At 42.4% G+C, this 12,299-nt stretch overlaps 1 protein-coding gene across 2 annotated transcripts in view; it reads left to right on the top strand.

Annotated features, from left to right (window-relative positions):
- LOC121586524 (trafficking protein particle complex subunit 9-like) overlaps window positions 1-12,299 on the top strand; it is a 349,081-nt gene that overhangs the window by 33,715 nt on the left and 303,067 nt on the right. For both annotated transcript variants that reach the window (XM_041903274.2, XM_041903273.2), the window contains 2 exons: window positions 7,664-7,790; window positions 9,880-10,025. In XM_041903274.2, the coding sequence (XP_041759208.1) occupies window positions 7,664-7,790; window positions 9,880-10,025 (273 nt within the window). The remainder of the gene's footprint in view (window positions 1-7,663; window positions 7,791-9,879; window positions 10,026-12,299) is intronic.

Raw genomic sequence — 12,299 nt, 5'->3', positions numbered from 1 at the left:
GCTAAATAGTCAATTAATTAGCTGCACTGACTCTATCTTGCACTGACCCTACACACACTCACTAGACTTTATATATATATATATATATATATATACACATACACACACACACACACACACACACACTACACTGTCACTCCCACACAAAACTCTCACACATTCACATACACTACATATGCACACACATAACACACACACACACCAACACAAACACACATACACACGCACACACACACACACACACACACACACACACACACACACACACACACACACACACACACACACACACACACACACACACACACACACACACACACACACACTGTTACAATCATCATTTGCTGCTGCTACTCTGTTCTTTATTTTACTCGTATTATTATCTATCCGGATGCCTAGTCACTTTACCCTGCCTTCATGTACATATCTCCCTCAAGTACCTTGTACCTCTGCACATTGATCTGGTACTGACTGATACTCCCTGTATATAGCTCCATTCTTGTGCATTTTATTTTATTCCTCTTGTGTTAGTTCATATTTTATTTATCGTTGGGAAAGGTTCGTAAGCAAGCATTTCACTCTAAAGTCTATACCAGTTGTATTCGGTGTATGTGATGAATAAAATTAGATTGTATTTGAACCCAGTGTGGTTTGGAGGCGGTTTAATCAGTTTAGGAGTTGGGAATCTTAGAAATATAATGACTAGAATGGGTATAGCCCCTCAGACCAATAGAAATCCCGTTCTAGTAATTCTATGTCTATGAATAGTACACAACAGTAACTTACAGTATACAAGTTCCTGGCTAGCTTTAGTGTGAACTTGAAGTAAACATCAACATTATGAACTGAACATGTTGATGGAGTTGCTTGAAAGCCCCAGGCACTCAGACTCCCTCCTGATTTCCGTAGATACTCAGTCACATAAGATGCCCACTCACTCATTCCATCTCAGTACACTGAAGTAAACATACATATTTTCTAAGTCTGTTGTCAGTTTTTGCGAGTTTCCCACCCACATTCAATTTTCTAGTGTAGTAGTCTGGTTAACTGTGTTTAAGATGAGGCTAGGTTTTTCGCCTGCAATATGCATGCAGTAATGTCATTGCAGTTGACTTCTCCTTGTAAACACCCCTGCACCCAAAACAATAAATAAATCAAATTTCCGTAATTAATTTGACATTCATTTCAGTTTGTATTCTGTCAGCACTTCCATCACATCCAACACGGCGGGGGCAGTCCATCATCTTCAGTGACAGTTGGCAGAATCTCCCTCTATGTTTTATTGAGACTGCTACTACTGTCAGGATGTATTTGAAGTCCCAGTCTCTCTTCTCTCTCTCCCACTAGAGTCTCAGTCAGTTAAGAGGCCTCTCAAAGAATGTTAAAACATTTCAAAGTCATCACCAGGGGTCCTCTCTACAGTACCACACCATCGGCTACTGATCTGCTGCTGCTTTGGATGGAAATGTAGGGGTTTGTCTTCAAAATGAGCGGAGGAACTGAGAAATGATAGTCATATCGGTGTCATTTAGGGACATGTTCAAAGTTTAAGAAAGTTGAACCTGTTACGTAAGAATGAATGAAGAATTTATGAGTCTTGAATCTGTTTTGCCTTGTTTTCCTTGATGAGTTGATTTATGTGGACTTGTACTAAATAATATATTAACTTAAGTTTTAAATACTTCTCTATTCATCACTTTAGGCCTAATTAAAGTTATGTGTTCTGTGTTTTTGGTGAAAAGACAAAAGGAAAACAATGTTTTATCTTTACGTCTCTGGGAAGATGAGTTGTTACCTCTGTTATGGAGTCTGTGTCACTGAGCCCAGTAAATGCCAGAATGTATTGATTCTCCTCACTACCTGTGCAGTGCAGTGGTGCATTACTCAATGTGAGCAGTAAAGTGGAGGAGGCAGCGTTTACTTTATTTATAGCCTTGCCAGTTGTCGGCTCTGTTTCTGGCCTCCACCCAGTCGGGGGGTTGATAATGTATGGTCTGCAGGTTAGATGGAAAAATACATATTACACTGTAGTTTTTATCTGTCTGACTGCATTTATTAATATGTATTTAGATTTTGGAGAGGCAAATCATGTGATCAGGCTATTTAATTGATGTGGGCCTATTTTAAATCTGTGAACTCCGATTATTTAGTTTTTGCTCTCAAGTCTTCCAAAGCTTATGCTTATTTATTTAATTGCTTATTTCTCTGCTGACTGATGGACTGACATACTAATTGATGGCAAACGTTTAATTTCCAGTAATGTTTACTTGTTTAGTCACATTCTGCTCTCAAAACTCTTCAAGCGAAAGTGAGTTGAATCGATTCCCCACAGGAATTGAACTGGAGTAGAAAAGCAGCTATATTTTGGGTTGGGGGGGTCGCAGATAGAAAGCAGAACTGGGAGAGAGCGGCAGAGCGGGAGAGAGAGGGGGAGAGAGCGGGAGAGAGAGGGGGAGAGAGGGAGGTTTGTGGAATGCTGCAGTGAGCTCTTCAAAGGTAGTGTTTACCTCACATCATCCCAAAATGAGAATCGATACAGAGTTTTTGTCCTTCACTGTCTGTCCTTCAACTCTCCATGTTTCTACTGTTAGACTATGTTACCTGGGCTTCCAAATACAATTGACTCCATGCAGGTTTAGGAATAATTTTAAGTTGCTCATGACCGGCAGGGAGAGCGGTAGACAGCCAGACAGGTAAACGGGGGACCGCTGTGGTCGAAATGTACTACCAGCAACAATACTCAAAGCCTTACATAAGTCAATTTCTACCTCCAGGCTGTTTTATATGCTGCATGCAGCATTTCTCTGCTTGTTCAACCATTATCGTTAAGACACTTCCCAACACTGCAAACACACAACACTGAATGTGACTCGACTTATAATGAACAGAAGGCTTTAACATCCCTTTTAGACCTTAATTTGCTTTGTAAAAACAGGTTGAAACAGGTTTTCAATAATGGCAGTCTGACTCTGAGATTGTATCAAGGTGATGTTCTGTTTCCTGACACTGCTCTGCTCTTCAGTCTATCAGATTTACTCTCCTCAAAGACCTATGTCTAAAGGACATGTCTGCCTGGATCTGGACCGCAGTATGTTCTGTCAATCTGTCTGTGCTGCTCTGTTGCTCAGGCTCATCATTTTGTGGCCGTCAGTGGGAAACTGAGAAGTAGCCTATCCAGGAGCTTGGTTGGAGTGTATATATGTACAGTGAGGGGAAAAAAGTATTTGATCCCCTGCTGATTTTGTACGTTTGCCCACTGACAAAGACATGATCAGTCTATAATTTTAATGGTAGGTTTATTTGAACAGTGAGAGACAGAATAACAACAAAAAAATCCAGAAAAACGCATGTCAAAAATGTTATGAATTGATTTGCATTTTAATGAAGGAAATAAGTATTTGACCCCTCTGCAAAACATGACTTAGTACTTGGTGGCAAAACCCTTGTTGGTAATCACAGAGGTCAGACGTTTCTTGTAGTTGGCCACCAGGTTTGCACACATCTCAGGAGGGATTTTGTCCCACTCATCTTTGCAGATCTTCTCCAAGTCATTAAGGTTTCGAGGCTGACGTTTGGCAACTCTAACCTTCAGCTCCCTCCACAGATTTTCTATGGGATTAAGGTCTGGAGACTGGCTAGGCCACTCCAGGACCTTAATATGCTTCTTCTTGAGCCACTCCTTTGTTGCCTTGGCTGTGTGTTTTGGGTCATTGTCATGCTGGAATACCCATTTTCAATGCCCTGGCTGAGGGAAGGAGGTTCTCACCCAAGATTTGACGGTACATGGCCCCGTCCATCGTCCCTTTGATGCGGTGAAGTTGTCCTGTCCCATTTGCAGAAACACACCCCCAAAGCATAATGTTTCCACCTCCATGTTTGACGGTGGGGATGGTGTTCTTGGGGTCATAGGCAGCATTCCTCCTCCTCCAAACACGGCGAGTTGAGTTGATGCCAAAGAGCTTGATTTTGGTCTCATCTGACCACAACACTTTCACCCAGTTCTCCTCTGAATCATTCAGATGTTCATTGGCAAACTTCAGACGGGCCTGTATATGTGCTTTCTTGAGCAGGGGGACCTTGCCGGCGCTGCAGGATTTCAGTCCTTCACGGCGTAGTGTGTTACCGATTGTTTTCTTGGGGACTATGGTCCCAGCTGCCTTGAGATCATTGACAAGATCCTCCCGTGTAGTTCTGGGCTGATTCCTCACCATTCTCATGATCATTGCAACTCCACGAGGTGAGATCTTGCATGGAGCCCCAGGCCGAGGGAGATTGACAGGTCTTTTGTGTTTCTTCCATTTGCGAATAATTGTATCAACTGTTGCCACCTTCTCACCAAACTGCTTGCCGATGGTTTTGTAGCCCCTTCCAGCCTTGTGTAGGTCTACAATCTTGTCCCTGACATCCTTGGAGAGCTCTTTGGTCTTGGCCATGGTGGAGAGTTTGTAATCTGATTGATTGATTGCTTCTGTGAGGAGGTGTCTTTTATACAGGTAACAAGCTGAGATTAGGAGCACTCCCTTTAAGAGTGTGCTCCTAATCTCAGCTCATTACCTGTATAAAAGACACCTGGGAGCCAGACATCTTTCTGATTGAGAGGGGTTCAAATACTTATTTCCCTCATTAAAATGCAAATCAATTTATAACATTTTTGACATGCGTTTTTCTGGATTTTGTTGTTGTTATTCTGTCTCTCACTGTTCAAATAAACCTACCATAAAAATTATAGACTGATCATTTCTTTGTCAGTGGGATCAAATACTTTTTTCCCTCACTGTATATATCTCTGTCTCTCTTAGCCCACCCCTGTGGTGTGAGGCCCAGCCAGCAGAGTAACTCATAGAGACATGTTTGTATGCGACTAAAGCAGCGAGGCTAAGAGTGATGATACAGCACGGCCGTAAACATTTTTATTGTTCCAGCTACTGTCTTAAAACCTGAAGGATGGCGAAGGAGGGACAGGGCTGGAGAGAGGGCTGGGCTGGAGAGAGGGCTGGGCTGGAGAGAGGGCTGGGCTGGAGAGAGGGCTGGGCTGGAGAGAGGGCTGGGCTGGAGAGAGGACAGGGCTGGAGAGAGGACAGGGCTGGAGAGAGGGCTGGGCTGGAGAGAGGGCTGGGCTGGAGAGAGGGCTGGGCTGGAGAGAGGGCTGGGCTGGAGAGAGGGCTGGGCTGGAGCTGGGTTATTTGTGTTATTATCCTCAATTAAATTTATAGGGCCATGTAATCTGCTTAGACTTTAGCACTAGTTATAGCAAGAGATCACTGGTCACTTCAAATAGTGAGGAAAGACTAAGTGTGCCACATAATGTGATTTACACACGATGGCTTACACTGTAAAAGCACCAGGGCTGTCCCCGACAAACAAACAAAAATCTTGGTCGATCGAGAGTCGAATATACACCCATCGTATGCGTTTTAATCAAATCAACTATATGCACTGAGCTTGTCTGATGCTTTTAAGCGCAGTTTGATAAAATAATTAAGATACACAAATGACAAGAGGGAGTTCGACCGTGATTGATTTGATTGTGCTCAGACTTGCTGCGCTGTGTTAAAAAAAATATGACAGCGAGTGACTATGTGACTAGCACCCGTTGACGCTCTCTCCTCCATGCTGCAGTGACCACTGCAGAACTTCAGCATTGTTTATCACGCTGTCCATGTTGCTGAACCTGCAACATAATTAAAGCCATTTCTGACTGAAAAGTTCTGTTACCGAAATCCCTCATTTGTTTAGGAAAAACATTCCCTATTCCCTCAACCCTTACTCTCTTTACGTGACACATGTATGCATTGCATGCACGTGACCAATAGGGCCTGACCTATAGCATATCATAATCACATCAATAAATTGGTTGTAGCAAACTCTGAACACATATGACACAAATGGATGCAGAGGATGTGACAAATAAACTCGAAATGGGGGAATGTTTACTCGTTGCTCAGGAGGTAAAGGGGAAGTCGGATGTGCAGAATAAATTTGAATAGTTGTGGAAAATACTAGAAATCAAGAAAAAGAAGGTAAGGAGTAAGCGCTGCGTCATATTATGTGTGCCAAACAGGTGCTGTTAGATTACAATATCATTTTTCTGACCATTTGGAACAATGTAAACAACACTAAAATTATAAGCGTACCAGAGAGTCTGTTGTAATGTTTTTTTTTTTTTTTCTGTAAAGCCTTTATTACAGCAAAGACTAAAAACATTCACATTCATTCGTGAATGCAATTTCCAAAAAGGTGCGGTTTTATTTATTGTTTATGCTAATTATTCAAGGGTCGTTTTATTTGATTTTAAAACGAAAATGCTTGGTTGCATTTCAAATCATGAATGACTCATATGCTGTGTGATTACAGGAACGAATGAATGATTGATTGATTGATTGTTTGATTGATAGAGTAGCCTATATAAGTATTGAAATATAGGCTTAAGTAAGTTATGGTATTAAGACTAAACAGGATGTGCTCTTTGGCCTACAGCTCGATGGTGGTTATCCAAGGCTGCTATACTAAGCCTACTAATGATAATGACATTACTTATTATTATAATGATGATCATAATAGTAAAAATAACAATAAAAGGAGGGTTATTATAAATAAAAAAATTCGGACAATTTGGAAGAGTGTAAACAACACTAAATAAATTTAAGATGGTCCTCTGTAGCTCAGCTGGTAGAGCACGGCACTTGTAACGCCAAGGTAGTGGGTTCGATCCCCGGGACCACCCATACACAAAAATGTATGCACGCATGACTGTAAGTCGCTTTGGATAAAAGCGTCTGCTAAATGGCATATTATTATTATTATTATTTATTATTATAAGTAATACCAGAGAGGCTGTTTTAACGTGTAAAGCCTTTATTACAGCATAGCAAAGATTTAAAAACAGCCGAATTTGTGAAATTGTTTATCCGACATGTTGTGGTTGCTGAGGCTTGGTACTCACGGAATCAATAGGCTATTAAACAAACACTCAAACAGAAGCAGGATCTGTCTTATTTCCGTAAATATATATATGGATGATTTATAGAGTCAGGTACATTGATTATAGACCTGATTAAGTTGGCGTTTCCGCTCTCCTCACTTTTCTTAAACAATTAAGGCAAGTGCTGTTTTCTCTTCTCCTAACTCCGCTGCTGCCTCTGCCGCATTGTTCTCAACACCATTATGCTGGTTAACTTTGCTATTATGCACATACTGTAGCAACATGGTCTAGGAAAAGGCACCAATTCAACAGCGCACTGATGTTTCAGGACAGCGACCGCTATCCAACGCGGGAGAAAGCACATTTGTTATAAAATAATATTATTTTTTATTAGTGTTGCACCATTGTTCCTACGTAATATAACTATATACAATTTCAGTAGCACATGTCTTAGTGATGGACTGTGCCATCCCCACGGCTTCCACAATGGATCAGTCCACTCAGACAGGCGCAAATCAGACAGGTGTCTTATACACCATGAAATATTTTGGTTTTGCTACTGCTCGACTAAAACCTTGGTCGACCAAACAATCGACCAGTCGACTAAAGGGGGTCAGCCCTAAAAAGCACTCTCTTGTCTTTGTAGAAATTGTTTTTCCTGGTGACTTGAAATGGTCAGGCTGGCCATCAATAATGTGCTCTCCATTTCTAACCCTCGTCTCTTCCTCCCCTGGTCCACAGAGAAGAAGGAGGTGACTCAGAGTCTGGAGAACTACACGTCTAAATGTCCAGGAGGAATGGAGGTTCTCACCCTGCCTGATGGACTCAAACTGCCCCCTGTACCCTTCACCAAGCTACCCATAATCAGGTACGTCAGTCAATCAATCATATTTATAAAGCTCTTTTTCATCAACTTGTTGTTAGGCAAGTCAGTCAAACGCTGTGAGTGCTCTGGGTCGTGATCATTAGGCACAAAATGGAAGAAAACGCTTTGAAACGGAGAGAAATGGGGGCGTACGATCTGACCTTGTCCAATAAGAAACGCTCGTTTTCCATTGCAAAATGCTTTGCTGCGGTGTGCCCTAATGAACACAACCCTGCTGTCTGAACTCGTATTCTGATTGATCTAATCAATGTACCAATGAGCTCGTCATAGTTACGACACTGTTCTAACATCGTGTAACTGCTACTCTGAGTGGCGTGATTAATCAATAGACAACATTTCCTCCCTCTCAACAATGTCAGGTATTTGTGACGGTGGTGTAATGATTGAAATGCAGCTGTTGTCCTCCCTCCTCCCCCCCTGGCCCAGAACACAGAGTTATAGCTGTTTGAGATCTAAGTGCACATTTTACATGACACTGATTTACAGAAGCATCTACTTGTAAATGTATTTATGGTGAAATATGACTTGTTTATGTTTCAGTAAAAGTCAGTCATATAAACAGAAATGAACACCACTGTTAAATAGGCCTGGCTTGGCTAGTCTGGGGCTCTTTTGAATATTAGGCCTGGCTTGGCTAGTCTGGGGGCTGTTTTTGCAACACCATGTTTAGTGGTCCATGCTTGGCTGTTGAAAAGAGCTGAAGCTTTGTGCTTTTTGGTCGAAGGAGTTGGTCAATTGTTTCTGTTTGAGTTGGCCATTTTTTATTGATACATTCTGAGTGAATTTCTTTTATTTAGCCAGGTTAGTTATTGAGAAGAAAATAGTATTGTGCACTTTTAAAAGGCAGCTTAGTGTTTAGGTTACAGTACGTTCACTCAAAACACCACTCAGAATGCTGTCTATCTTTTATATGAACTTTTTCTCCCTGTTTTCTATCTTCTCCGTATCCATCTCCCCCTCTTTCTGTGGTGGCAGTGCCATTAGTAGGGCCAGGAGAGATGGAGGACAATCTGTACAGTTCATGTGTGAGTGTGGAGATAGGTGAATGTCTGGCTACTCAGAGAGGTGATAAGTGCTGTGTCCACTAGCTCCAATTCACACCTCCAGAATGCTTTGCTCATTAAATGGCCTGGGCTAAGAATCTCAGGATGAAATTCACCAATTCTACTGGATTTATGTTCTGCTGCCATGTGATTGGCAGAGGTGTGTGTGTGTGTGTGTGTGTGTGTGTGATTGGCTCAGGTCACCATGCCAAAAGCCACCTCATTTTCTCTCTCAGGACCTTTAATGGAGATGGCTGTTGAGATAAAATAAACTATTTATCTTTCTCTCTGCCTCCTTCGCTCCTTCGCCATCTCCCGTCCCTTGACAAACGTCTTGACAAACGATCTGGCCTTAATGGCCACATGTACTCTTAAATCTCCACCCCGGCACAGCCAGAAGAGGACTGGCCACCCCTCAGATCCTGGTTTCTCTCTAGGTTTTCTTACCCACCCCGGCACAGCCAGAAGAGGACTGGCCACCCCTCAGATCCTGGTTTCTCTCTAGGTTTTCTTACCCACCCCGGCACAGCCAGAAGAGGACTGGCCACCCCTCAGATCCTGGTTTCTCTCTAGGTTTTTTTACCCACCCCGGCACAGCCAGAAGAGGACTGGCCACCCCTCAGATCCTGGTTTCTCTCTAGGTTTTCTTACCCACCCCGGCACAGCCAGAAGAGGACTGGCCACCCCTCAGATCCTGGTTTCTCTCTAGGTTTTCTTACCCACCCCGGCACAGCCAGAAGAGGACTGGCCACCCCTCAGATCCTGGTTTCTCTCTAGGTTTTCTTACCCACCCTGGCACAGCCAGAAGAGGACTGGCCACCCCTCAGATCCTGGTTTCTCTCTAGGTTTTCTTACTAGGTCCCTGCCTTTTAGGGAGTTTTTCCTAGCCACTGTGCTTCTGCATCTGCATTGCTTGTTCTTTAGGGTTTTAGGCTGGGTATCTGTAAAGCACTTTGTGACAACTGCTGATGTAAGAAGGTTCTTTATAAAACAAATTTGATTGATTAATTGGTTCTCCCCTCCTACAGATCTGTGAAGCTGCTGGACCTGCCCATCAGCCTGCGCCCCCACAAACAGAAAGGCCTTCTGGGAAACAACATGTCCACTAAGAGTCCCTTCATCTACTCTCCCATCATTATGCACAACAGAGGAGAGGAGCGCAACAAGAAGATAGGTGGGCACCACACACACACACACCTTCTGAAGTTGCCGTGTCGAAGTAAAACAGTTTTAGGCCTACTAATATTTTCATTGTAAAACGTCTATAAATAACATGATGGAGTAAATTAATCTTCTATACATGCTTGACTAATTCCATAATTAAACCAGGAGCTCCTTGCGTTTCTCTCTGCTCTCTCTCTCTCTCTCTGCTCTCTCTCTCTCTCTGCTCTCTCTCTCTCTGCTCTCTCTCTGCTCTCTCTCTCTCTCTCTGCTCTCTCTCTCTCTCTCTCTCTGCTCTCTCTCTCTCTTGGCTCTCTCTCTCTGCTCTCTCTGCTCTCTCTCTGCTCTCTCTCTCTCTGCTCTCTCTGCTCTCTTTGTTCCTGAACATTCACTTGTGAATTGTTTCTGGATCTTAAAAACTCCTCCAGTTTTGGCAGACATTCTCATGATTGTGACAGATGCTGAGTTCTACTCTGGCTTCTCATAGAGTCCAAGGAGTGTGAACTCTCTCCCTGCTACAGTGCTAAATTAGATCAGATGGACTCAACACAATGGCTGCTGTTATAAGTGTTATTTAATTTTTTCAATATGACTGAAATCCATTCCATCTTTCTCTATTCACTGTTTGTTCATTGTAGTCTCCCTTTGAGTATAGCTGTGTCCTGTCTTAGTGTGATGTCATCTGTGCTCAGATACTGTGCTGGAGTCTGAAGCCTCATCTTTTAGGTTCAGTAATTTAGCAGTCCTTCCTTATTACTTTCCTTACAGCTTGTTCTTTCGTCATGTGGCCTATTTTTTTACTAATCTATTTTTTACTTAACACTTTTTATTTTCTTAAAAATTGCATTGTTGGTGAAGGGCTTGTAAGTAAGCATTTCACTGTAACAGCGCATGTGGCAAACACAATTTGATTTGATTTGACACACCCAAACATAGGCATATTTGTGCATAAAACATCAGGGACACTGAGTTGTAGGATAGCGTTGTCTCCTCCCACGCCTGATTTATCAGTGTAATATCTCCGCTCCCAGACTAACAGGATTGACAGTCACGTCTTCACCGGAGAACAAACAAGTCGAGAGGGAAAAATAACAACAAATACATTTAAGTATCTATTTGATGGGTAAAGTGCTTTCAGTGTTATCTGTAATTCATTGGTTTTATTTCATTGTGGCTTCCTGCCTGCCTACTCCTCTCCCTTCAGGCTCTGTGTGTGTGTTTCATCGTGCCCACTTTCCTGCCCTTGGAAACAAGGAGTATTATCTTAACAGGCCCCCAATTTTGAATTAATATGCTTCTGTAATGAATTCCCAAACAAAGGGGCCAAAGGAAGGTAACACATCCCAAGGCTATGATATGAGTCACTCCTCCTACCCTGACAGGAAATCATTGCGGGATGAGAAACTACTTATTTTTGCATACTGTCACCGATACATCAGTTTTAGTGTTTTATGTGATCTCAGACATGAAACACACTCAACATTTGGCTGAATATTGGAGCAGCAATGTCTTGAGAAGATGTCTGTGTGATGTAGTGTAAAGCATGGTGTTTGGTTAGTTGTGTAGGCGTGGGTTTGAGACAAAAAAGTCTCTAATTTTGCGAGGGCCAGATACAAGTTGTTGTCAAAATGTCCTTCTTAAACTCATTAAATCCAGACTGGAGTATGAGTAGAGCTTGAGGGATTGAGTCAGAAATATCCTCTGTACGGTGTCGTTGAGTCGGGCATGTACCTCTCTCTGTGAGTCTGAAGGCATGTTCCTCCACGCTGGGATGGTATTATCTCTGTTGCTACAGCTTCTAATAAGGAACACTGATCCGATCAATACCTAGTCAATACCACCCTGCTCACCTGCAGGGCCCTGCCCTACCTCCCTCCACCCTGATTTATAATTATAGTATAGTCTGCTGACACAACATGGGTTTTGTTTCCTTTCTAACAAATCAATTCCTATTTTAGTTTTCAGTTTTGCTTCACTGCAGAAAATAAAAAAACGCTAACTTTTGTTTTATGCAGTTTGATTTCCGATATAATATATTATAATGCATCATAGCTGTCTGGATTAGCTGAGAATCAAAGCTTTCAGTGCCTAAGAGGTTTCTACAGCCTTGGTCTCATCAGTCTCCCTCGTGACTTTCTCTTAACTTTCCATTCATCTCAGAGCACAGAATCAAATCAGACAGACATTAACATGTACTTCAAAAAGTCTGTCACCAGAGACTAAACAGACGTGTATATACAGTACCAGTCAAACGTTTGGACACACCTACATTGTAGAATGATAGTGA

The sequence above is a fragment of the Coregonus clupeaformis genome, chromosome 17 (assembly GCF_020615455.1).
Source record: "Coregonus clupeaformis isolate EN_2021a chromosome 17, ASM2061545v1, whole genome shotgun sequence".
Lineage (NCBI taxonomy): Eukaryota > Metazoa > Chordata > Actinopteri > Salmoniformes > Salmonidae > Coregonus > Coregonus clupeaformis.
The sequence above is the reverse complement of the archived record's forward strand: the minus strand, read 5'-3'. Positions and strand labels throughout refer to the sequence as shown.